This window comes from Nipponia nippon, unplaced genomic scaffold, assembly GCF_047370975.1.
Source record: "Nipponia nippon isolate SJK-2023a ecotype South Korea unplaced genomic scaffold, ASM4737097v1 scaffold_7, whole genome shotgun sequence".
Taxonomy (NCBI): domain Eukaryota; kingdom Metazoa; phylum Chordata; class Aves; order Pelecaniformes; family Threskiornithidae; genus Nipponia; species Nipponia nippon.
Genome location: NW_028262391.1, coordinates 34,386,051 through 34,413,428, shown reverse-complemented (window position 1 = coordinate 34,413,428; position 27,378 = coordinate 34,386,051). Strand labels below are relative to the sequence as shown.

Below are 27,378 nucleotides of genomic sequence, written 5' to 3'. Positions count from 1 at the left end.
ACAATCACTGTGGAGCTGAGATTCCTATTAAAGCAAAGCTTATTTGTTTTTTTTAAACACTATTCAGGCCCCACTGCCCCTCTTCTTACCCTGTGTACCTAACCTAACATGCTGGCATCATTTCAAAGACTGAAGAGATGCCAAATTCCCATTTCTCATCCCTGCCAATCCATAAAGCAGGGCTCACATGTTTGTCATAGGATCACAGGATAATTCTTTGTACTTCTTTTTCTAAATGGAAGATGTCAAAATCTATTACAAGCAGTGGCAGTTGGTGGAACCTGCTTAGAACAAAAAGGCTGATTTTATTCACAAGCAAGCACTGGAGCTCTCCGAGAAGGCTAAATTATTGCACACTGACTAATGTCTTCTTACAGAAATGGCTGACAAGAAATTCTACTGCAGAATGGCTTCACATCTGTAGTGTTTAGATGACACCGTATCACTTGATGCCCTAAATAAAGCAAAACTCAGAAAAAACATTCAAAAACAAGGCTATGACAAATAAAGGTTGGAGTGAAAAGGTCAGAGTGAAATAAGTATCTGTCAGAATCATAAGCAACAGCCTAAGAGATTATGCAAGGAGCGCTGGACAACAGAACCACTACTTTGCACGCTGTTACAGACCAGCTATACACAGAGAGCGTTATGAGGGAAACGACGTTATGAGAGGCTACGGTACTCTGCGTAGGATGTAGAAAGAAGCACCAAAAACCAAAGGCGTAACACAAGGGAGTTCAGATTCCCCCCTATAGAGCCATAAACCCAAAAATCCCAGGAAGAGACAGAAAAGCGTAGTGGGGAAGAACATGCTTGTCAGTACAGGTAGGCAAGACAGCATATCTTTATACATACACCCTGAGGATATGAAACAACACTTAATTACTGTGAAAGTAAATTAAAAAATAGAAGGCAGTTAGAGTTCAAACAGAAACAGAACTAACTACCGTACATTAATAGAGATGGTACTAGATATTTATCGATTTCAAAATAAAGAGACTTAGCTAACTTCCACCAGCGTGGTTCTGTGCTGCAGTCGGAATAGCAACGCTTAAGAGATCACAGCTTGCCAACTACAGATAGACTGTGACGGGCAGCTGAGTGTCTTGAAGCGTGTTGTTTGCACACATCCTACAGGCAGCCTCATAGCCAAACGACAGGCAGTTTGAGTTGACCTTCCTTTATCCAGCATGGCAGTAGCTTCCACAAGTCACACTTACCAACCCATGGCCAAAGCTAGCTACTGGAAAAAGTACTCCACAAGGTTTCCACCTCAACCTGCTGAGATGGGTGAAAAACACCTGTTACTTTCATACACATGAACTGTATGTTAAGTAACCCGGGAGTAAAACAGACCTTTTTTACGAAATGAAGTCAAGGCCGTGCACAGCCTTTAGGGCTAGAGCCTCAAATTGTCTGTGATAACAGGCAAGTTGGGAAAAGCATCTACCTCTCATCATTCCAAAATGCCCACGCTAGAACTGGGAAGCAGCTGACATAATGGACATCAGGCCTATATAAGCTACTTGACATATGAAATCTAAAATTCCTTTAAAAACTACGCAAAGAAAAAAAAAAGAAAAGAATGCTACATATCGGAGACTGAAGCAGAGATTCGCAGAGAACTGAACAAGGTGACAAGGCAGGAACTGGACCTTGATCTCACGATAGCCGAGTATCATTCACCAAAATGACCCTTTTCTCTTCCTTGAGCACAGGCCTGAGCAGTGCAGGCTCCCTTCAGGGATTACTGTACATCCAATAGCATTTGCATTCAAAAAGTTTGACTGCACGGGCAAGGAAGAACAGGTCAGGTGTTTACTGATTTTTCTTTTGTTGCCTAGAGGCAGGCATGATTCACAGAGGGCAAGTCAGATTCACCAGCTGAGCCCATGGGAAGATCCTCTTCCTAAAGGTTACAGAACTAAACATAACCGAGGAAGAAAAAAGAAACAGATCCCACAAAGAGCTAAAACAACATTTTACTGGAACTACTCTACTCTCCAAATCTAAGCGTCCTTCATTTTCTCACTAGAAACGCTTACTGTGTTTAAATTGATTTATACCTAAAAGTCACAGCAAAACACCAAGACAGGCTGAGCACTGTTACTAGCTGCCTGATGAACAAATGTACTTCTCAACCCCCAAAATCCCCTCCTACTTACGTGATCCTCTTCTGTAATTGGAATAAATTAACCACTAACAAAAAGCAGCTCTGCCTAGCAGGAGCAGTTGTGAAAGCCACACAGACACAATACACAAGCTGTAGTGTTCAAGGGCCCAGTTTGAGAGAGACAGACCTAGCTGGGCAGGCGCATTTTTTAAGATGACATAAGCAAGAAAAGCAGCCACCTGAGATTCGGCTAATTTAACCGAATTTTCTCTCACCCGTTTATTTTGGGAGCGGAGCACTGGAAGTATCCGAGCGCATCTCCACGTACTCCTATCACCTCTGGAGGCTGCAATTTGTGGCAGCAACGATAACACCCGGCCCCCTGCGCCGGCCCCGCTCCCCGCTATCAACAAGTGGCTGCGGAGCGGAGGGAATCCCCGGGGCGGATCCCCGAGGGTGCCCGCCCGCCCGGCTCGGCTCGGCTCGGCTGGGCTGCGCGGCGGGAGGGCGCCCCGGCCCCCGCACCCAGCAGGCACCACCGCAGCCGCACTGCCGCCGCCCGCCCCGGGCCCCCGGCGCTGACGGTCGGCGGCAGCGCTCAGCCGCCGGGCCGGGCTCCCCGCGGGCCTCGCCACGGCGGCGCGTCCCGGCCCTGGCAACAGCGGAGCCGCCGCCCGCCCCGCCGGACCCCGCGGGGGCTCCTCCCGCGGGCGCGGCGCCCCCCCAGAGCCGCTGCCGCCGCCCCCCGCCTTTGTCTGCCGCGGCCGGCGGGAGCGGAGCGGAGCGGCGGAGCCAGGCTCGCCCCGGGCCCCCCCGGGAGCGGCCGGCACCGCCGCCCCCCCGCCCCGGCCGTGCCCGCTCACCGTCGGAGCTGACGGTGTCGTAGGAGTCGCCAGCGGCGGGCGCCGCGGCCGGCTCCCGGTAGTCCACCCAGCTGAGCCCTTCTACGCTGTCATACTCGGCGCGGTGCTTGTCCTCCACCGGCACCACGGTGAAGTGCGGCATGGCTGGCGGGGCGGCGAGGGCTCCCCGCGGCACCGCAGCGAGGCAGGCGGGACGCGGCGCGGAGCCGGCGGCGCATTCCTGCCCCGTGCGGTCACTTCCTCTCAGGAAACCGCGCTCCTCAACTCCACCCATTCCTCTCCGAGCGCCGGGAGCGCCGGGGCGGCGCGGCGGCCGCCGCCCCCGGGGCCAACGGGCGGGCAGGCCGGGGCCGCCCCGCAGCGAGGGCCGGGCGCGGGGGAGGGGGTCGCTCCGCCGGGCGGGCGCGCTCAGCAGCGGGGGCGCGGAGGAGGGGCCGGAGGCGGCGAGGCGGCGCGGGGAAGGGGGAGCCTTCCTCCCGCAGTCATCGTGACAGGAGCCGGGCCCGGGGGCGGCGGGAGCCGCGGCGCGCTGGGAGCGGAGCGGGGCGGGGAGGGGCGGGCCCCCTCCGCGCCCCCCGCCCGAGGCCCTCCCTTGCCGGGCCGCCTCGGGGAGGAAATTGCCCTCCGCCGTGCCCCGGGCCGCCTCCGACAGCTCCCCCCCCCCCCCCCCGCCGCCATTTGCTGAGCAGGAGCGATGCGGAGAGGGCGCTGGCGCGCAGGGGCGGGGAGCGATCGTTGGGGCGCGGGGCGATCCCCGGGCCGGGGGCCGGGCGGCCCCCACAGGCCGCATCGCGGGAAGCGGCGCTTCCGCCGGCGGCTGCCGGGGTGCGGGGTTCCTGCGCGCTTGCTGCGGGGCCCAGGTGGCCGCGAAGCCCCAGGAGCGGTCGTGCGGGAAGACATCAGCAAGTGAGGCACTGGCAGAAAAACCGGGAGCCCTGCTAGGCTGCGAAGGGGCAGAGCGCGCCAATTAAAAATCCTTACGGCTTCAGCAGACTGTTACACCCCGGCCTTCGGCTAACCGACAACACGCTGACGACAGGCTTTATTTTTGTGCAAGTTATCGTTAACTTCAGAGGCGGCAGCTGCCCCCGCTTCCTGCGTTTGCGGTGGCAGCGGGGTGGTTTCTCTCGTGCTCGCTCTCTTCTCTGGCTGCATGAAACCCTCATAAGTAACGTGGCACACGGAGCAAGCCCAAGGGGATGGGAAACATGGCTGCACAAAAGGCTCAGGGGTAGCGCGGGGTAAAATACGACGCTGGGGAAATTTGAACGCTGGCTGGAGCCAAGGGTATTTCTAGCTGTATGCAAAGCAGACAGTTGCTAAGGCAGCAGGCTGCCAGGGCAGATGAACTGTGGCCCTGGTGCTCAGGCAGGGGCCTGGGAGCCGGGCTTGCACCATTGTTTTGTCCCACTAATGGAGGCGGTGGGGTGTGCCACCCCCTCCCAGCAGCCCGGAGCGACGCCTCGGTGGCGGCAGGTCCATAAAGCCAGGGGGACGCCTGCCTCTCAACCACTTATCCCCGAGGGAGCAAAATTCAATTTTGCCTTCACATTTGAAAAAGCTGGCCCTGGTGATGGGTATCTTGGCCTTCATTTCATATATGGTAGCCTTCACATGGAGTTTAAACATGAATTAATAGATGATAATGCTATTTATTGTCTGTGTTTGAAAGCTGGCCTTGAAAGTAAAAGGATGCCTTTTTAATGCATTATGCAGTCGTCAGAAAAAAGCTCTAGAGAACAGTTTGTGTATTTTACTATGGAATATCAACTCAAACTAGTTCTGTAGATTTTTGACTAAAATACTCCTTAAGCAAGAAGTCTGTGTGCAGTGACAAGTCAATCCAGCAGTGATGTAAGTTTTGTCTTCGGATTGCATAGGAGTCTGTGGGAGAATATAAAGGTTAGAGCAGAGGAAGAGGGCAAGACCAGACATTTCCTGTGCTCCGAAGAACCTTAGCCTGGCTTTCTGAATTTGTCCAGCCTTTTTGAGAAAGCAACCCCCAGGTCACTGGGAGGAAAAAAAAAAGTGTAATGAGGAGGAGACAAACAAGAGGGAGAATGCTTTGTTCATGAGACCTGAGTAATAAGTCTACTTTTAATCAGTTGGGTTTTGAAATAAACAAGAGGGATCCATGCTGTGAAGTGACTGCTGCCAAGGGGGTACAGGTCTCTCAGTTCACTTAACACAAACTCGCTGGTGGACCACCTCTGGGGAACGCCAGAGCAATTACACCTCTTAGTATTGATCAGACAGGTGGAAAGACTTCTAAGACTCCTGTGTTTTCATATAACCTACATTTTACTTTTGTCTGTTTGCTCTGTTAAGGAAAACAACAATGATCTTCATGTGGCCATGTGTATCTCAATAACAGCCTCTTCAGTTTTGGAGGAGAGAGAAAATCCCCAGATTTTCCTCTGTTCAAAACTCATGGTATCTTGAAGACCTAGGGTGAGATTTTTTTTTTCCCCCCAGTAACCCTAAAATGATCACATTTGTAAATACGATCCCACTGAGGTCTGTGAACTTTTACCAGCAATTTCTGTGGGCAAGTTAGGCCAATTTTGATGATCTAGAAAGCCTTTCTGTTCATTTTAGAAGCATTAGTTCTGACAGACTGGAAACATCCTAGTGCTCCACTTAGTCTGCTGTCCTATCTCCGGCAATATTTTTCCCTCGGAGGAAAGTGGAACAATGGGCCAAAAAGTAGCATTTTCTGTTTAACCCTCTTTGGTTGAATTATGTTTCATTAGTGTCCATAGTAAGTATGACCTAATAAGCTAGAGTCCACCAAGAAAACAGGAAAATTAAATATTAATTGATAGGGGGCAAAGAATGTTATATAGAAAAAGGGCAAGATGATAACTCACCATTAAGCAAGTTAGTTCACGCTTAGTCTTCTGTCATCTTCTTCCCTGTTTTCCACTTATAAAGCTTTTGAGTGAAAGTGTCTGGTTGATGTAAGCTGTCATAGAAAGAGGAGACAGGGATTATAAGAAATAAGTCTCAAGATTTAATGTTTTTTGAGTCATGTTTATTCAGGAAGAAGAATTAAACTGGGCACTTCCTTCTCATCTTGCTTTTGAAAGCAGGTCTGGCAAGGAGCTGTCTTTCTTTAGGCACCAAAAAATGCATCTATGCCGCCACAAAATGTTTTAGTATCATGAAATCAATGGCACTGAAATTGTACCCCATGAGGGGAAAAAATAAATCAAGCTCATGCACATATACCAGCAACTCCCCTCTCTGAAATGGAAACTATATACAAATGTCTTAGGAGAGAATTTAGCCCTAGGAAACTATTCAAGTTTATTGAAGCAAAAATATTTCTTTTGTCTAAAGACAATGGTTCTTCACTAACTCGTAGAAAGCCCATATTTAAAGATAACAAGTTATCTACCCATATCAACCTTGTTATTTAGCATCTGGTTTCTAAGAGAACTGAAATGTCAACTGGGGTGATTGACTTCCCCCCCGCCCCCCGCCCCGAGTATGAATACTGGTTGTTACTTCTGAATGGTGTGAGTGGCCATCATAAGCTTAAAAGTTGTCTGATATGAATATGAGGCTGGAATGAAACCAGATGATCTACAATACTACAGTATTTTTCTGAGACAACATTGCTCTCTCTCATTAAATAATGGGGATGAAAATTACCTGTTTTCTACAAAGCTAAATGGAATTTGGGATTATGATTTCACATGGGTACAGACTGGTCAGTGAAAACAAAACAAAGAGCAGAGAGAATAATATTAATTTCCGCCCCCCCCCCCCCGCACCCCACCCACCACCCCACCCTCGACAGAGAAAAACTGCACTTCTGAGAAGTGGTTTCACTCCAAAAAACATTGAGACCAGGTTAGCAGAATCATGGCTTATTAGATGAGAAAAGGCCTGAATTTTGGGTACTCTAGTGTACATTAACATCAGTCAAATCAGCAGCCTAAAGATCAGCAAATTCATGATCTCTCTGATACACCATCAGGAATTGCTTTTAAATTGTTTCCTTATTACCTACAAATCATATAAGCAAAGACACAGTTCAGTTCTTATTTAGTAAGCCACTGGATATTTATGAACTACCTTAAGTAGGTATAAGCTTCCAGCTGAAAGGTCAGTACTCTTCCACAGTAAACAACTGTGCTATTCAACTCAAAAAAAAAGGTGGTATGGGAAACTCTGAGTCTTCTGGAAGGGTAATTTGGTAAACTGCTGAAGGGCCTGATATAAATCCTCAGGGCAGGCAAGCAAGGTCAAGTTTGCCGTGAACACTCCTTATTACAGGTAACACCACTCAAGCATTAAAAAAGGCAGCTCGGCTTTTACAGCCCAGCACGAGATAGTGAGCGCACACCGCATCGGCCGTGACAGGAGCAGACTTACGCATGCAAGGTGTTTCGTCCCTTCCCTGAAAGACAGCAATTTACAGGTTCTCGTACAGTGCTCACACAGTCATCCTAGAAGAAAGTGAACACAGAATTAGTATCAGCATTAGTGATCACTTTTAAGGATATAGTAGAGGGAACAGCCTGTCTCAGCCCTCACAAAGACACACACTGGAAGGCCCTTGTAAATGAGCTCTGGAGTATTGTTAGCTTATGGATGTGCAATATATGATGTTAACCTCATTCAAACAACAAAAAGTAACATCATTTCAACTCCTCCTCACTGAAAGTGATTTGCCATTTGTTTAAGGATAGGAAGATCCAGCATCTGAATCTCTGTTTGAGGACAGCTTTTCTTATCTTCCCTTCTTCCTGAATTTCATGGGCAGATGCCTAATCTTAGATAAACTAGTTTATTTTTTCTAACTAGGAAAATCAAGGCTAAGCAAAAAGTATCATCCTTAGAAATAAATGTCATAAAGTTACAATTCAGATTTTTTTTTTTAATTCATCTGTAAAATTGTGTTGCCGCTAACACTGTTTGGAGTGCTTTATAATAACACACCTCAAAAAGCTTTGTAGAAAGTTTAAATTAACTTTCTGTAAATGAAGCTTTGAAACGCCTCATTGGTAGAGTAACCTGCCCAGTTATTGCTGTTGTTGCTGGCTGTAATGTTTATGTCCGCAGGCAGAATACGTGGCCTGCTTAGAGGTACACGCACACGATGCGCTGCCCTGGAAGCCTGAGAGATAACATCCGTAACTGTGTTCATCCAAAATACATACAACTTCTTGAGTGGAATACCTGCATTCTGATGTTTTAGATAATAATCATAGTGCACCTCTCTTAATACAGACCAGTATGATGTTTCTCTCCTCTTTGTTGATGGGACAATCTATGAACTTTTGCTTTGAAACCATGGGAAATTTCTAAACCATATGACATGAAAAGTATTCCTGAGATATCCTGGATCATCGAATTAGGAGCAGGGTGGTGGCCCAGAAAAAAATATACTCCAGTTAGAACAGAAATAGGGTTGTTGGTTAGAGGAAGGATTTGCAGGTTTGTGGACAGCATAGATCCAACATAGTAAAAAATCTCTGGGAAACTGAAATCCTGCTCAGTTACCTTCCGTACAGTTAGGCACAAAGCCCTGATAACTAGAAGAATTAAATACTTGCAATTTTAAAAGCCAACATGTTTTTAAAAAGCATAAATACAGATATTTAAAACTGTGTAAAGAGAAAGGCTGGGATCTGCATAGCAGCGGATCCATAACTATTATTATTATTTATTGTTTTGAAAGATTTGTTCCACTAGAGTGGAACTGCAAGTTCATGGCCAGCATCTCACCATAGTGAACTTCCGTTTTCAGCACATTCCTGCTTCTCCACATCCGAGGATCACACCAGCCTTGTGGACAAAGCAGGCCGGAATTTGGCAACCTGGCTGCAAACGTTTCTCACTAACAAAGATCAGGATCTATTTCATCCATGACAAAGATAAACAGTTGCTGAAAGAGGTCCTTCGGAGAGGACCACAATACGTACACCCACATGGGAAGAACTGGGGACAGAGTAGTAAGTGCTTACGGGAGATGCAATGTGCAATCTTCCATATGCCATTTCCAGGAGAAAAGTAAGGCAAGGAAAGGTCACATTATACTTACACAGGAGCTCGTATGCTACCTGCAACTGAAAATTTTGCTGCTGCTCGCCTAGAAAACATGTCACAGCTTAGACATTAAAAGACCACAAGAGGACACTATGGCGCCACTTATCTTAAAATTTATTTACTTCAGGAACTTCTGCCTCACTTGTAAAATTACTCATAACTGTATTTGATCTGTGGAATAGCCGTTTCTACAAAGATACCTTAATCTCATCTTTAGAGACTGAAAAGTTACTAAGTCTTTGAGATTTTTTTTCCCCCCCTCAATCAGATGCTGTAAATTCAAATAAGATCAAACTAGATCAAAGTTTTCTCCACTAAACTTGTTAAACATTGCAGTAATTTTCAGGGTAGGATTAAGATGCTGGAAAAATACTACTCAGTGGTTTTTTGTGTTTTTTTTTTTTCCTTTTTTTAAGAGATCAATTTTCAGTTCAGTTACATTTTTAGCATGGATAGATTTGTCGTGGTCTATTTAATTTTTAATAAAGGGCTCAGAGAAGAAACTGAGCACAGGCCTAGACAAGATTCTTTAGATGTTGAGTTTAATTACAGGAGGATACTCAGGAAAGTTAATCCAAATGGACTTCTCAAAACTGTATTAAACTTTTTTTAAAATGTTTGTATTCCAGACTAAAGGGACCTGTTTTTGATTTGTCTGACAAAATCTGTATTAGCTTCAGTTTTAACCTTAGCTATTTTAATCTTTATTTTGTTTCTCAGCAACAACCCACAGGGGAACTCAAATTCTTGCTTCCTGGGCTGTGTGCTTTTCTTTCATTGCAGAACTGGCAAAAGAAATGCTTTATGAAAACAGTGAGACCAGGTGCTGAGAAACGGCTTCAGAGAAAAATACTTACCTATTATATAGGGGAAAGAATCATCCTAGTGAAGTTTACAAAATAATTTGGGGAGAAGCAACAGAAACAGAGCAAATTTAAGTGCCCTTCATTTCAGTTCTGATCGTTAAGGCTAGGGCCTTGATATTTTTTTTTTTCTTTACAATTTGTTGACCCCTGACAGAAGCAGCTGAATCAAGTCTAATATCTCCCTGAGGTCCCAGCTTTAGGAAAGAGGGGTGGGTTGTTGCTTTTGCTTTGCAAGAAAAAAAAAAAAACTTCACAGGTTGTAATAATTTCTCAAACAGTATCGACACTGGGGAATGAATGGCCACCTTTGCAATTTGAGTGCCAGGAAGTGAAACAGGCTATGAACGGCTCATCTGGCAATACAGGACCAAGTGACTGAGAGGGTCTAGCTCAATCACCAAAGATCCTGGACATCTGTGAAATACAGAAATGGGACAAAAATGCTTCCCGTTTCCACAAATTTTGTTTTTCCTCTGACAGAAATTACATAATGAACTTATAAATAAATGAGAAGGTTAGTAAAAGCTTTTCCATTTCTCTAGTTTCAGAAGGTAAAGAAGGAAAATTATAGGAGCACCAAACACCCACCACCATCTCAAGTTGTTCTATGTAGGGTTTGTAGGTAAGATATCAAGACAAAAATCAAGACCAGATTAAAAAAAAAAAAAAATCGTTCTTGAAACACTGACTCAAGCCTTCCAAAACACTCCAAGAAGGGTTATCCAGCACCACAGTCTGTCCTGAAGACAGTTCAACAGATCCACTAACATACCGCTCTGGGTCTGTGAGTTAAACCCGACAAATCTTAAGAGCAAATGAAAGCCACTGTTACTGGGAAGAATCTTCTAGTTACTTAATTTTTTGTAGTTTAGACATGTTACATTTTCAGAATTTGAAGGAATTTGATCATTTCTGTATGTATAAAGAGTGAACAGAAGAGCTGCTGCTTTCAATAGCGAATGGAAGAAAGACGAGTTGCTGCACTCTCATTCTGCTTTTCTGCTCCTCCCCTCCACTAACACTGAACATCATTAACCCAATCACTGACATGATCAGCAGGAAACCCATAACTTGAGGCAGGAAACCAGTTTTCAGCTAGATCAGCTCCCTGAAACAGCTTATCGTATAGTTACACAAACACCAGTGCTGTCACAAGGGACAGGGGAGACAACATGCAGCCAAGAAACAGGGTAAGACTGCAGCAGCCAAAGTTGACACTGGCATAAACTGCTATGGCACGGCACCTTACTCCAGAAGGTGATGGAGATGCAATGATATCCGGTGCAGATGCCCACTGAACACCTTATGTTTAAGATCAAACAGAAGTTAATAAACTTGTATTTATATAGGCGGTTGGACTTAATGCATGATGTTTACTGACCTTGAAACATAGAAATCTGCTGGCATATTGCTTGAGCAGCTCAATGATATGCAAGAATGAATGCAGATGTTAAGCAGCAGCACAGCTCAGTAGCCCATATCCAATGTAAAACATGCAAAAGTCCTTCCGTGGCCCAAACAAGTCACCTACTGAGTAGAAGTTAGATACACGAACTGAACTACTCAGATTTTACATAACATATCAGCTGTATATGTTAGACCAGCAATAGACTTTTTAGGCCTGGTTTCTAGCATCACCACTTACCCAGATGAGACAAGTGAGGATTGAAGTTGTTTATTTCTGTGGATGCTACAGCCCATTAGCCTGGAAAAGGATAGTACTGGGGGAAAGGCCCTGGCATCAGCCTTTTAGAATCAAATCAATAGTCTGCATCAATATTATGTCTGTAGTTTTTGGCTGTTCATCTCACACATGTGAAAGCATGAGCCTTGGATTGTTAAAGATGCCTTGAAGTTTGGGTCTTATTTAGAAAATCAGCCTAAAGCACTTTATAAGTACATTGATTTTGAGATATACAGAAATAGTAATAACTATTTTCAGAATTCATGTTAGCACAACTCGTTATTTAGAAGAGGTAAATAATGACTTGTATTCTTCCATCTGGCAGCCAACAAAGCTTATTACAAAGTTGGTATCTCAATTATACCTGATACTTTACTGATACCACAAGCCATAATAGAATCTGTCAGTTGAGCTAGCATGCATTTCAAATTACCAATGCAAATTGCTGTTATTAATTGGTGCAGGGCAAAGGCATTCAATTTCAGGATGAATAATCCTCTCCATTGGGAGGCAGAAATCAGAGTGCAATCATTTTATGCCTGAGCTGTTGGAAAGGCAGTGTTGTGACTATTACTACAAGCTGCTGTCAGTAGGACTGGAGACACTATCACTCAAACTGAAGGGTCACTCTCATTTTTCTGACAGCAGTCACAGCCATATCTTACATGATTTTATTTTTGAAATGGAATTCTAATGAGATGGCTTTCTACCATGTTTCAAGCTGTGATCATTTAAGAAAAATAAACTCACTGCATCTATTAGGTAAGCTAGATATCACGTGCATAATCATTGCACGATCCACAAAATCCCACTTCTTGCTTGATGACTTTGCATTCTGACGTTGGTTTCACACAAGCAGCTTATTTGAAGCATTCTGAATTAACATTATAACTAGTAATGGAAAAGGGGACTTTAGATCATCGCACATCTGTGATAAATGCTGTGAAGCAGAGGTTATCCTAACCCTGGTGCAGGCAACCGGTCTAGTTGCCTGTAAGCCTTGTTCTCTCTGACTTGATGTGCTTGACCAAGTGATTTGCTGCAGGTAACACTGTCATCATAGACTCGCTGCAATGACTGGGTCATCCATATTCCCTTTCCATAGGCACTTGCTTTGACTTCTCTACAGATTAGGCAGTGTCTGAGTGACTACGTGGCTGACTGCCTACATCCAGGATGCTCTAGGGTTAAACCTGCCTGACTTTCTCCTGCCTGCCGTGGGCAAGGCTACCTTCCCTGGAAGAGCAGACCCAGAGCCCTCATGATAGCCTGGCCTTCCTTCTGCAGCAGAGAGGTGCATGGTTCTTTCAGGGCTTCCTGGAGTTCTGAACATTTACATTGTTTTGTGAGAGTACACCAGTATCTATACACAATTTTAAACAATATTTTATTTAAATTTCATGTATATGTTGTACCACAAGGTTACAAATTTTTCATTGCACAATGCAGTCAAACAAGTAAGTGCAATACACTATAGATAAAACAAGGAAGTAAACTACAAATATCTATAGTGTGGTGGAATCAGTCATATAGAAGTATTATCCATATCTTTAAGAAAAGGAATATCTTTTTAATCCATGCCGTAGTATGGAAAAAAAGGTAGAAATTAGCAGGCAGGAAAGGGACAACACAGTAGAAAGAAAAAGGCTGGAAGGAATAAGGAAGCATCTTACATTTCAAATATGTAATGAAGGTACTTATCACAGTACTAATTCTGTGAAAAGAGACCGTGGATGGCAGTTTTCCAGTGGCTTATGAAACTATTAGCAGAAGTACTGATGGGAAGTAAAATATTTGCCCTATTGAATCATTTTACCAGTAAAACAAGTTCCGACGCCAGTCAAGGAGTATGAGGAAGGCAAGACTTCTGAGTCAGTGCAGTAATTCCCTAGTGTAGATGCATAACCAGGATAAGTATTTATTGAGAAATTGTTCTTAAAAACTTGGCTTGTATGCAACTAGGTTATTCAAGATGATTTGTAAAGAATTCAGTAAGTGGCATAAGTATATTCAGAATATACTTATCAAGGAGACCACCTTATCAGGAGAAGTAATGAAGCTTCATTTTGAAGCAATAAAAGAATAGTCTTCTTCCAGAAACCCTACTTGTACATGGAATGCAGAAATGGATGGCAGGAACAATCTCAAGTGACTCTAGAAAACAACTGACTTGCTGTTTCCATTCTGTTCATCCTTAGCCTTGTCTTTCAATTGTTAAATACTTTGTGTGTTTAGAAACGCTGTCCTTATATCAATTACTGGACTTATATTCTGTACTAGGGCTAAATTCTGTAAATATCACATCGGTAAATAAAAGGACATATCATGAGATAAAAATCACAATTAACAGCAATTATCATAAGGTGGCATTTACCAGCAAGCACTGGGAAATGACCCTACAAAGATGTAGTGCTGCCATCTTACAACTTCATAATGAATCTCAGGATATTTGATTAAAATTCCATGTTTGAGCCATATTAGCCTACCAAGAATAGGCCTATCACAATATATGCTCTTCTGTATAAGAGTAGCTTCTAACCTCACATACCTTGTGTATTTGAAAACGTGTTCCAACAGCTGAAAGAGCAGATTTATAATAAAAAGATTTCTTTCTAATCTCATGCCTATGAATCCTTTGACAATAGTCCGATTTTAGCCAGCTAAAATAAAAATAGAATAATAGAATTTGTTATTGATAAGGATCACTGTTTAAATGTGAAAAAGATTTTCACAAAGCTGTGGCACATTCTAACAAAGTTTTTATTTAAATATTCACTTTATACTGTTCAGACTGCAATAAAAATATCAGAACAAGATCTCTACCCTCCGAGTAGCCAGAATTCCTGCTTTGTCCTGGCTTATTCTTGCTCCCAGCTTCATGAACATGCAGCAAACAGCAGTCCCCAAACAGAAAAGTATCTACAATATGTATTGCCAGGGCAACTCTACCTGAATGAAGACACCTACCCTCCACCCTTCAGTAACTCTCCAGTTGCCTACTGTCCTGGTCATGGTCCAAAGATAAGAGTTTAGTACTGCAGGATGGATCCCTAAAGCTAGTGGCAGGCATGAAATCTGAATTGAAATAGTCACGTCATCCATCTTGTCATCTTAAAAAAAAAAAAAAAGACCAAAACAAAATACCACTCTTCTACATATACCAGGGGGGTGGTCTTCTCTGACTAAGCCATCGACTGATGATGGAAGTCACATGATTTAACAAGAAGTAATATCTGAAAACATCTCAGTACAGCGGTCTTAATCATATTCTCTAGTTCCTGTGTGGAACTGCTGATTCTGGACTCCCAATATTTATACCAAGTGCCACAATACGGGTACCAAAACCATGTGTCATGTATTAGAGAATTTATTCATTAGCTGTGAATACTTTCCTGGTTTAGCCAAGATGACATAGAATTTATCACTTCAAATTCTAAATGCTTTTGCTACACCATTTAAAATCTACAGTAACTTTCAAGTATGAAGGTGAATTTATAGAAATTATATCCAAAAATTTGCCATAGCTTTACATTAACAAAACCCCAAAAAAGATAACTAGTTGCATTGCAGAATACTCCATATCTCTCTCTCTAGACTCCATAGGTCTTAGGATTCATAATATAGTATTAAATATGATACAATTACAAGTGTCAGACTAAAAGGTTGTGCCACAGAAGGAAATCCAAAGGACTTGGCTGTCTGAAGCCGAGGATTACGTAGGTCTAGGCGACAGGAATTTTGTACCACTTCTTGCGGAATTTCACTTTCACCTACATCCATTAGTCCACTAATGGTCCGCACCTAGAAAAAGTCAAAAGGTTGCCTATGAAAGCCAGACTGGCACAACAGCAAAAAGCTTTATGCAGCTAGCAAATTCAATGCTATTTCAAGTGAACCAACTCAAACTGTACTGCAAAACAACATCCGAGTGTGAGGAAATCAACATCATTATCCTGATGTTTGCATTCCTATGAAACACTTCCCAGAATTCAGTACAGATACATTACAGGCAAGAGTCACAGGTCTGGCTGTTCTTTGTCTTAGCTCCCTCCACATATGGGGATGCATTTGCTGGAAACCCTTAAGCAAACTCATGAGCTTTCTTCCCTGAAGTCAGCTCACAGTCTCAGGACAGAGCTTCAAACATCTCTAATTTAGAAGGAAAAAAAAATTACTAAATCTCACAGATCAGTTAGGTGTGATGAATTTCAGCCTCTTCATAATGTCAGTCTGCCACACGTGAAACTCAGCATTAGGTAGATATTTTGGCAGATTAACTGGAACAGTACAAAATTCCCTGATTTCTGTTCATCTAACATACCCCAAAATGGCAACTGGAAAAAACATCATTGTGAAATATATGTTGTCTATAAGGCTTTGTGTATAATATCTACTTACTTACCCCTGTAAATAAAAATGGTAGGAGGCAAGCAGCTCGCAAGTTTCAACAGAGGCTTTTGAGAAAATTACCATTTAGGGGGTCCTTACTCTCATACAGTCTCCTGCCTTCCCGTCTCTCTTCCCTCATCCTTCTGGATTAGCTTCTACCATTTACACTTAAAGCTCATTGTGATCTAGTTGTTATGTTTACGGCTTGTTAGTGATCTGGTCATGGCAGGAGCCTTTTGGATAGCAGCCCAATCCCATGACAAGAATTAAATTGCTTTGCAAGTCAGCATTCCTTACTGCACCAGTGAACACAGCCAGACTGTGACGCTGGTACGTCCACAGTTTCTCCAAACCATGAAGTGATTCCATTTGGAAGTCAGTGATGTGCACTTATCAGATCACCACAGAGAGAAAGTTTCAAAGAGCTCTGTCCACTCTCTCTCTCGCTTTCCTTTATTCTGCTAACACTCTCTTGCCATCTTGGTTTCTTGCCCAGCATTTGGAATTGTTGCATTAAGTGCTTACATTCCCTCATAGCTCTCTCATTGAGAGGAGAAAAAAAAAAAAAAAAACCAAAACAAACACCAACCAGCAAGGCACCAATGGTTCCTCCCTCCCTCTTAGTAAGAATCAAGATTCAGTTTAGTTGTTCATCTTACCTTTTCCACTTCCCTGAAGACACGGAGAAAGTTCTCCCGTAAGACCCCTCTCAGTTCCATTTCATTCCACCCTCTTCTAAGAAGTTCCTCAATCAAAGAAGGGTATTTAGAAACATCTTCCAGTCCCTCAGGGAAACTGTTGGCGAGAGTCACACAATAACATTCAACACACATCACTGAAAAAATGTAGAAAAAGATTTTTAATTAGTCTTTTGCACATATTCCCTTTTGGAATGAGCTCACTTTGGACCCAGTTCTTCCTTGGAGAAGTTAAAAAAATAAATTAAGAATTCAACTGACAAACAAAAGCAGGACTGGGACAAAATGAAAGGCTTTTTCTACACAGAGGATCCTATTAGCAGAACAAAACTGTGCATTCTGGAATGAAGATGCACTTGTGTAGAGGCAGAACAACGGCAAGGAGAATATTAAAACTAGAGAAAAAACCTCCAAACTCATGTATGCATTAATCCACTCTTTATATCCGGCTTTTAGAGAAAGAGGAAACAGCTGCATCACAGATAGAGTTGGTGCAATCCACTTGTGTAACTTTTGTTGTGTTCTCAACAAAAGGGAACCTGCAAGAACCTGATGAGCTAAGGAGTTGAAGGCAATTTTGTGTACTTGGTTATTTACCAAGTCATTTTTCCAAAGAAAATACAATCAGAATAATAATATTGTTTTGAATCCAGCAGTTTAGGTAGTGAAAAAAAGAGCTATTCAGAACCCTCTACTGAATAAGCAAAAACTCTCATGGAAGCTCACTGGAGTCAGTTGGCAGCCAGTCACGAGTCATGTTCCCCAGGGCTCAGTACTGGGGCTGGTCCTGTTCAGCATCTTCATTGATGATCTGGACGAGGGGATCGAGTGCACCCTGAGTAAGTTTGCAGATGACACCGAGTTGGGTGGAAGTGTCGATCTGCTGGAGGGTAGGAAGGCCCTGCAGAGGGACCTGGACAGGCTGGATCGTTGGGCCGGGACCAACTGTATGAGGTTCAACAAGGCTCAGTGCCGAGTCCTGCACTTCGGTCACAACAACCCCATGCAACGCTACAGGCTGGGGGAGGAGTGGCTGGAGAGCTGCCTGGCGGAAAAGGACCTGGGGGTGTTGGTCAACAGCTGCCTGAACATGAGCCAGCAGTGTGCTCAGGCGGCCAAGAGGGCCAATGGCCTCCTGGCTTGTATCAGGAATAGTGTGGCCAGCAGGACCAGAGAGTTGATAGTGCCCCTCTACTCGGCATTGGTGAGGCCGCACCTCGAATACTGTGTTCAGTTTTGGGCCCCTCACTACAGGAAGGACATTAAGGTGCTGGAGCGTGTCCAGAGAAGGGCAGCGAAGCTGGCAAAGGGTCTGGAGCACAAGTCTTATGAGGAGCGGCTGAGGGAGCTGGGGTTGTTTAGTCTGGAGAAGAGGAGGCTGAGGGGAGACCTTATTGCTCTCTACAACTACCTGAAAGGAGGTTGTAGCGAGGTGGGGGTGGGCCTCTTCTCCCTAGTAACAAGCGATAGGACAAGAGGAAACGGCTTCAAGCTGCACCAGGGGAAGTTTAGGTTAGATATTAGGAAAAACTTCTTCACCAAAAGGGTGGTCAAGCATTGGAACAGGCTCCCCAGGGAAGTGGTTGAGTCTCCATCCCTGGAGATACTTAAAGAACAGATAGATGCAGTGCTCAAGGACATGGTATAGATGGACTTGGCAGTGTTAGGTTAACGGTTGGACTCGATCTTAAGGGTCTTTTCCAACCTTGACGATTCTATGATTCTAAGCTGACACACTGTTTTTGTGGTCCTACTTTACCGATGTGAGTCTGAGTGTGACTTTCCTACCCAAGTGTGTCTGACCCTCCCCCCCCAAAAAAGGAGGAAATGAAGATTCAACAGAAAGATAAAGAGGAAAAACAGATTTACGGTTATGCCAGCAAATGCCACCCAATCTGCGTTTATTTCCTGTGCTGTAACAACACTAGCCCAGGAGTAAGCAGGAGAGGTTATGTTATAGGCTGTTCACCATGCTCTGCTTTCCTCAAACACTTCCCAAGCCCCAAAAGCAGGAGTGGTTTCATAGCCCCAAAACACTTTGGGCTTTCACCACTAGAAAGTAACAGCAGAGGAAAGAGTTTTGCAGCATCTCCCTGGGCTAACCCATTTTTTCTGTCATTCATCTTTGGCTTCTGGAGGAAAGCACCCTCTATCACTGTTTTTTTTATGTGCAAACCACTGCCTAGAACACGCAACTGCAGAGTTCACAGGGCATTAGGATCTGTTTCCACATTTGTGGCACTGCTTCATACAGTTCTAAAAAGGAATTCATTGTGTTCCTCTTTCATAAAACTTGTTTTAGTACTCATCACAAGACAACTTGCTACAACTTAGTCTGCCTTCTTTCTTCCCCAAAAGGAATCAAACCCTTCATAATTTAAGGTGCAGATGTCAACGTATGTACAATTTTACTAACCGTTCCACTCCATCGTAGTCACCACCAATTCCTATAGATTCTGAACCTGCAATTTTTTTTATGTGGTCAAAATGGTCTGAAAGAAAATATCAAAGAAAACAACATCTAAGCATCCAGTAAGAAGAAATAATACAGCTCAGACATATTGGCACTAGGCGACTGTTCTCCTTAATCATGGATTCTTAATCAAATCTTTTAAAAAAAGTCAAAAGACATCCTGATAATACAGATTAAAATTTAATAAGGCAGTTGACATATTCTTGATATTTACTGATGCTTAAATAGATGTTATCTGTTATTAAGCACATCAGGCAGCAATCTTCAAAATAACAGCTACACTGATGAGATGCAAATGAGGAGAAAAGACATGATCATCACAGCACATTAATTCCCATCAAGTAGGCCACACATACCAACAGATTTTTCGTTACCCATTTATATATGTATGTTTTCCACTCTTAATTATAAAGGTTTAAGATGTTTTCCAGAAAGTAGCAACTACTTTGGGATTAATGGTTCTTGGCTCCATTTGGGAGCATCATGTCCTCCAACTACACACCTTGTACCTCTTGTTCTTGTTTAATGAATATTAATTCCAAAAATACCTAGACCTGTGGTAAGTTGTGGAAGGCAATAAACAAGCAGTGTAATTAATACTATCTCAAAAAATGATGCAGATACCAGGAAATTCATAGAAGCCACCCACGAAAACCTACAGTATATTAACTTCAAACCTGCAAGGGTAGAAACATTAACAACTTTTCTGCCACAGGCCAGTACATCTGCATTGAAAGTCACCATGATAATTCCTTTGTTCTTTTTCTGAAAGATATGAGAGACAGGTGATGAGTGGATACTCATGTGTCCTGCAAACCTCACGGGCATCTCATATAGATCCTTCTATATCCATCCATCAGTGAGCATAACAACACTAAGTCAAAGCTCAGATGGCAACACAAGGGTTTGCCTCTCTGTCCTTTACCCTGGGTTCATTATATTCTCACGTAGCCTGAATCAGCAGAAATCCAGTGACTACGTCAAACAAACTCAACCAGTATTTCAAGGTATTTGCAAACACTTCATTTTTGTAGCCAAAGACAAAACACAACCCAAATAAAATATCTCAGAAGCAAACATGTAACATGCTGCTCAGGGATCTGCTTATAAATCCAGATGAGAAGGTGAAAAGTAAACACCACGACTTGAATGCACAAGTTTGCCTCAGACTAGCCAAACATTACCATTAAAACAAAAAGCCCCCCCCACTCCCCCACCCCCCAAAAAAACAAACAACAAAACCCGTATCGCTCACCAGTTGCTGAAGGATATCATCAGGAACATTTCTTGAGTGATTACAAATAGAAAATGCTGAGGAATGGCTGAAAATTACTGGTGCTTTTGAGATATTCAGTGCAGCTTTTGCTGTGGAATATGAAGTATGAGATAAATCTATCAGCATACCCAGGCGATTCATCTCCTTTACCACTTCCTAAAACAGATTTACAGACAACAGCGTCAGTATTAAGTTTCCTTAAAGGAAATCATTTAGCTGATGTATGTAAACAGATACATTCATTCTGCAGCTGTCAGCTAGTCATAAACATGCTGTGCTTGTATGGGTTTCTATTTACCTATTAATTTAACAGTAATTTATTCACTCACAATTAACTAGCATACCACCACATACTCCAAATTTAGGAAACTTAGTTAATCTAAAATAAGTCATTTGCACTGTTATTCACATCCCACTACTTCCACATATTAATTCATACATCTGATCTGCATTAAAACAATTGTTGTAATTAAATTTAGCACTTCTTTTACCCTAAGGAACATTACAGGGAATTTGGTTTGACTGAACCCTAATCAACTCCTAACTATCAAGAACTTCCAGTAATTAATTTTTAATGACAAGTTGCTTTTGAGAAGATAAGGCCAGAAGTTGTTAGTTGCATGAGAGATTGCTTAGATTAGCATTCAAAAGAGAGCCTTACTTGGCCAAATGCAGTCAGACCAGTAACACTAGGATAAAAGTTGTGTATTCCTTTAGACGATGATTCAGACCTTAAAAGGGGGAGTGAGGGAGGAGAAACGTCATCTTATTCTGGAGACTACAGTATCAGCAACTGAAATTTCTTATGCTACACAACAAAAATCATTACCATGTCACATAGCCAAATGTAGGAATAATGAGCTACATAAAAAGCACTGTGTGAACAAGATACGTATTATGTTCATAGCTGTTTTTTGGACGTTATGCCTTCAGGTTCAGGACTGTTGTATGTTTGTGAAGCAATGCAAGACAAGCAAAGAGATGCTTGTCAGAAATTTTCTGATTAAAAAAAACTTTGATCAGAGAACAAAGATACACTGAAATGTCAGTTACCTGTCAGCCAGAAAGCCTGCTTTTCAGCCCACTCTGCATACAATTTCCCTTTCCCCGAGTCAGTACAAGACAGAATTTTGTCAATCCAGCAAAGAGTAGGTGCTAATATTCTGATAAAGGAACTAAGTACCTATCTCTGTAGCTGCATATGGGCCTGCACTTTTGAGCTGGCCAGAGAGGACAGCATTGAAGGCTGCTGACTGCTGAGTTCTTACATAGCATTTACCCTCTTTTATCTACATCATATGCATTTTTAGTACTTTTTTTTTTTGCCTGTTTTTCCCTATGTAACTTTCCTAAGAAAGCAAAGAGGATAGCAATTTTACCATCTTTGTGTTGTTAACAAGGTTTAAAAGCTCTCAAACTGTCAGCATAACAAGCACTACATACATAACACATCCCTCAGTCTCCCACTTGACACATGGCAAACCCCAAAAACCTATTGTCCTTGACTTGGTTCACAGTGTTTCACAGGTAAACTCTGTGTCTGAATCCATATTTTCCCCATCTTGGAGCTGCCACTACTTTCCATTAGACTGTCACACAAAAACATGCACGTTAGTTACCAAGGTGTATTGCAGGAATGCGTTAAAGTCATGTAACGAACACCCAGGTCATAATACATCCTCAGTGTTGCCAAACTACTGTCAATGGAGTGACCACCTTCTATTCCAATCAAACATGCGATCCTTCTACTGTCAGAGATACCTGGAAACAACAAAGGAAGATAATGCCGAAGTAATTTCATGATAGATAAGAAGCCAGCTCTACTAAGCAACAATTGTTATTGTAAATTGCAAGCAATAATACTGACATTTTCATAGAACAGGACCTTATACTAGTGCATGTTTATGTGACAAATTTCCTCTTGACTGCAGCGGGCCAGGACTGTGCACAGAGTCCGTTATTGTGGTTCAGTGGAAAAACTGAAGCTAAAGTTACTCTTTAAACCAGGCGAACTTGCCTGCTTGCAGCCCTCTGTCTTTTGCACATACCTCCCGCAATGCCATTAAAAAATTTCTGTTACAAGAAAGAACATCACCTTGGGAAGTTGTCACAAGTTCAAGCTCTTCATAGCTGTTACACATCCTCTTGACAACATCAATTTGCTCTAAGGTGAGACGCACAGCATCTTTGTTCTGAGCACTGCAAATAACATACACTGACCAAAACTGAAAGAGACATTGACAAGTAAACTAGATAACTTGTGTTTCAACTTCGAAACATTCATTTGCTAATAGTGAAGTTCATGAGCACAGACTAAAATAAATTCCTACAGTTTACAAGGGAGTTGCCACTATAGCTTTTCCCTGCAAAGGAAGAGTTACAATGCAAGGCAAAAGCATCCACTCCAGATATGATTAAAGCCTCCTGACACAGTCAGCTACTCCACAGTACACACGGGGAAGTGGATGTAAGTTTAATTTATCACAGAACAAATGTGGCTGTTTTGGTTAAGGGTACCTGGGTTATAAACCACAAACTTTTGAAACACAAGTGCTATGGGGAAAAGTATCTGTGGCTTTTCAGTTTCATTGTTTTTTCTCTTTCAACAGAAAAGAGCCAAAACCAAGGCCAGGAGTACTTTTGTGATTGGGAAGGAGGCAAATGTAACACTATGTTCTCAGACGCACAACCATGGCAGTACATACCTGAGCTCCCACATAACCAGCCTGAAGTTTCACAAGGTTTGTGTGGGTCTTGTTGAGTTCTCTTAAGTTGACTTTACTGAGTCTATTTTGGTAAAATATTCTCAGCCGCAGTACCAAGTCATTGTGGCTAGAATTGAAAACAAATAGGGCTTGCGACAGAAACAAGTTTTTCCCCTTCTAACCCAAATGTAATTTCTTCCACTGTTCAGAGTCCCTTAGACCATTAATTGCCAATAATCCTTGCAGTAACATATGCTTGAAAGTCTCCCTTGTTTTGCAAAGAAGCTTTATTTCTTAGTTAGGACAGCAAGAAACATTTTTGCTTCTCCCATTTTTATAGCTGTTGTGTTTCTGTGTCTATTTTTCTCTATATCATTTCTGGAAGAATAGAAGAACTGAAATCAGCCACCATGCTCCTTGGAAGCAAGTACTTGTGGTAGAATAATCAGCGCTGCCTGTGCTAGAATAATCAGTGTTTGTGTTCCCAGGTCAAAATACACTCACCACAGACATCATTCCTTCATGTTGTAAGGGTACCCTTTCAAGGTATGATGCCTGCTTTCTAGCTATGTACAGAAGTCATTGCTAATGAAAGATGCCTTTAAATTACGGGAAGGAGACAAGGATATTATGTAAAGGGAAACAATAATTAAGTGGCAAAACCTGACCAGAAAATCACAAATGCATTTAGAATAACCTGATCCTATAGTAAGTACCCTCTGAACCAAAATTCCTTCCAGATAAATCACTGCAACGGTAACTAACTGCTATGTGCTAGTAACAGCCTATGTCTGTACTGATCCAAACACACTTTAGCATTTCCTCCTCACTTGTTAAGATTCACAAAGAGGGTTTAGTTGAACATATTTTTTTATACCCATCGATTAAACGTGCATCTTCCATCAGCTCGATGGCTCGCTCTCTCATTGATTTCTCATAGCTGAATGGCACAGTATCAAAGAAAATCAACAGCCACAACAACCACTTTGTTGTATTTCTTTTCATTTCCATTTTCCAGTTTGCTAAAGCAAAGAGATACCACAATTATTCGTTGATGACAATGAAACAGCAAGATTTCCAGTCTGCGGAGGTTGTAGGCTTAATAGTATAGGCAGAGCCGAAATGCCTCTCCTGCTGGTAAGGCTGGGGTGAATTCTGCAGGAAAGAAAGAAAGAAAGAGAATAATAAACAGAAGGGAAGGTAGCAGTGGAAACTGCAAAACAGCTACTTTCTCCCAAAGATTTTTCAGGTCTCTGGCTGCTGTGGTTTTGCACATATAACCACTCCTTAAACTATGCTGCTGCCACTAGCTGACTGCTGAAGAGAACCAACTCCTCAGTCAGAGCTGGCAGGGGTGACCCTGACAGACGCTGGACTTGCACCTCCCATAAAGCAGCTCCCAAAACAGCGTAACAAGATAGTCTTCTCATTAACCGGTTTGATCTCATTATTTGGGGAACCTCACACTGAAATGAACACTGAAACTGTTTTTGAGAAATTCCAAAAATCAACTTCCTCTGAGTAAATTGTGTTGTTAAAACACACAGCACATCAGAGTATTTTCAGAGGAAAGCTATTGAAATCCAACACTTTTCCATACCTTAGCAAGGACAATATGTGCCAAACTTGAAAAGGTCACTTTATTTCCATGAGAAAATTGGTATGACAACAACTTCAAGAGTAATCCAAGCACCCCTTGCTTTTTTAAAATATAGTACTCAAACACTTGGACAACAGCCTTTCAGGTATCAGTCAAAAAAGCATTTTTACAAACAGATTAGAAATACCTCCTGTTCTATGTAAAGTAAATATAAGGTCTGCTAGGAAGTTAAAATACCTTTGCAGGAGAAGGTTGTGGGTTTTTTTTCCTCCCCACATTCAGAGTTACTGGCACCATTACTTAGAAAGCTGAGGAGGAGTCACCTCCTTCATTCATTGAAGTGACGTCCTAATTAGATGCATGTGCCCTGTGAATTCTTTCAAATTAAAGAAGTTTGGCTAGAATTCTAATATTGCAGGGCCAATGCTCAATTTTTTCCAAAAGACAGCAACAAAAAAAGAAAAATAATGTTGACTTTTCATCTGTTTTCTACCATGAGTCAGTGAAGTTTACATTTATAAACTTTCTTCTGGCAGCACAAAAGTTTGTTTTTACTACTAAAGGAAGTTGGTTTTATGTATTCCTTGTCTGCAGAGGTAAAAACAAATAGCAAATATCCAAGATACGATAAAATTACAATGCAATTCACCTTGCCTGCATGCTTTGCTTCTCTTGTCTTTAAGCAATTTTTCTAAAGCAACAGGAAGTGGACATAAACCCAGGAAATGGTTTCCTGATAGAAAGCCACATATTCATCAATAAAGTCACATATATCTCAAGGAAGATCCCTAGGTGATGGTAGCACTGGAAGCAAATTGCAGTCATGCTAAGCATATTACCTATCAATGGCATCCTGTTCTAAACACGTTTCTTTCTTCCCCTTACTAGAACACTTCGATTATAAAAATCAAAGCCAAAATAAGAGTAGGCCTGTAACCAGGATATTGAAAAGCAGCACAGTGAAAATCATATTATTAAGATTCTTATATTTCCAGCCTATACATTAAAGCATTTTCCTGTCACGTGCAATATGCAGAGTGTAAATCAAAGGAAAAGTTAACTGGCTTATTCGCCCTGCCTATGCCTGATAAAATGTAAATATGTTTGTAAAGGAATTATATTTAATTAAGCTGTGCAATTAAGATGTCTTAAAATAAAAATTAATCCATTTTACATGTATTTTAGCTCTAAATCAAAATAATGTAAAAGTTAAAAATTAAGAAACGACCTCACAACTTGGGTTTAGAAAGGTGCAAACTGCTATTCTAAAAAAAATTTAAAAAAAAATCCTTCAACTTTGACAAAAATTCTTAAGGTTCTTCTTTTGAGAAACTGGCTTGGGCCTTTTCTGTTTCACAAGATTGGGGACTGCATTAAATTGTGGGGCCATCTGGCAGGAAGTACTTTTGAACAGTGAGAACATACAAGCTTATACAAAAGGGAGCATAGATGGAGAAGCAGGTTTAAAATCAGCCCTGAAGTGGTCTCAGAGAGAAGCTCTAGGACAGTTGAATGAACACAGTAGTACACAGGCACAAATGAAGACCCAATATAAATACAATACCAGGGGAGCTGTGGCACTAACTAAAGAAAATTAATAATCCTCACCCCTTAATGTTTCCTACAAGAAAAACATAATGTAAGGAATAGCGTAGAGAGTATTTGTGAAGTACAGAGGTCTAATGCTACACAGAGGAAAGCACTCTAGAAGTAGTTCATCCTTCAAGAACTCTAACAGCCTATGTTCTCATTCATTAACAAACATAACAGAAGTGATTGGCTCCAGGTTTCTTTTCACGTGTACAAAACTTACAAGTTTTTGGCTAGGCCCTTAGGACAATATGGGAATCAATTTACATCATAAGTCTACGCATCTGGGTTTTCTCCTGGGAGTGGTTTCCTGCAGGCCCAGCTACTTCCCCTGGGGTCAGAATGAGGACCAGACCTTCCAAGACTGCGATGATACTCTCAGACTGTCCTACACCAGGGCACAGCTGACTCCCTGGTGACACTTTAATTTGCCTAGAGTTCGTATCATAGCTGATGGAAGAAGCCCTTATTCCTCTCATGTCTGCACAATAACCAAAGGAACCTTCTGTGTTCCCACATTGACTGATCGGAAGGGAGATTTTTCTGCTTTTATTCATTGCCACAGCTTTATATTTGCATACAAGGGAAAATTTATTGGGATGGTCATTTTCTATCAATTTTGTTCTAACACTGCCTTTAGCAGAAAAATATTTGAATTGCCATTGGAAACAACTGTGATGCATCAATGCTGAACAAGTTGATCTCTGTTATTACTTTTACTCAAAGAAACTGAATATTTCTAGATTATGTATTTGGAAAAAAATGAGGCAGGGCACAAATACATGGGCTTACACATTATATCTAGGTACAGCAAAATCCACATTCAAAATATGAGCCCTGTTGTGCTACTATGACATGGTGTTTGATTTCCTTCTCTTACTTGTTTTCAATAAAATCCATTTATGCAAGAGAGAACATTCCAAAAAGAAAAGATAAAACAGAATCCTACTGGAATCTTATAGGCATTTAAAACTGCAGCGGTTTGCTTACAGTCGATTTATTGTAATTAACCTCATGCAGAAAATTAGAAGGTACAATGCAGTGGGAATATAAAGTAAACT

General features: G+C 42.2%; 2 protein-coding genes across 15 annotated transcripts in view; both read right to left on the bottom strand.

Annotated features, from left to right (window-relative positions):
• SLC12A4 (solute carrier family 12 member 4) overlaps positions 1-14,194 on the bottom strand; it is a 64,262-nt gene extending 50,068 nt beyond the window's left edge. For 6 of the 10 annotated variants that reach the window (XR_015700308.1, XR_015700307.1, XR_015700306.1 and 3 more), the window contains exon 1: positions 2,977-3,265. Coding sequence is in view for 1 of the 10 variants with exons in the window: in XM_087738632.1 (XP_087594758.1) it covers positions 2,977-3,250 (274 nt within the window). In the remaining 9 variants the exon portion in view is untranslated. Of the gene's footprint in view, positions 1-2,388; positions 2,503-2,976; positions 3,266-5,846; positions 5,942-7,359; positions 7,434-8,715; positions 8,991-14,134 lie in introns of those variants that run through there. The other 4 variants (XM_087738634.1, XM_087738633.1, XM_087738635.1 and 1 more) reach the window with 4 other exon arrangements.
• Positions 9,134-27,378, bottom strand: part of LOC104016460 (dipeptidase 2) — a 23,331-nt gene continuing 5,086 nt past the window's right edge. For 2 of the 5 annotated variants that reach the window (XM_087738646.1, XM_087738647.1), the window contains 10 exons: positions 24,005-24,282; positions 23,128-23,254; positions 22,518-22,647; positions 22,042-22,183; positions 21,084-21,153; positions 20,402-20,578; positions 19,824-19,911; positions 19,090-19,165; positions 16,635-16,770; positions 14,938-15,387 (listed from right to left, as the gene is read on the bottom strand). In XM_087738646.1, the coding sequence (XP_087594772.1) occupies positions 15,193-15,387; positions 16,635-16,770; positions 19,090-19,165; positions 19,824-19,911; positions 20,402-20,578; positions 21,084-21,153; positions 22,042-22,183; positions 22,518-22,647; positions 23,128-23,254; positions 24,005-24,138 (1,275 nt within the window). In that variant the 5' untranslated portion in view covers positions 24,139-24,282 and the 3' untranslated portion in view covers positions 14,938-15,192. The other 3 variants (XR_015700309.1, XM_087738650.1, XM_087738649.1) reach the window with 3 other exon arrangements.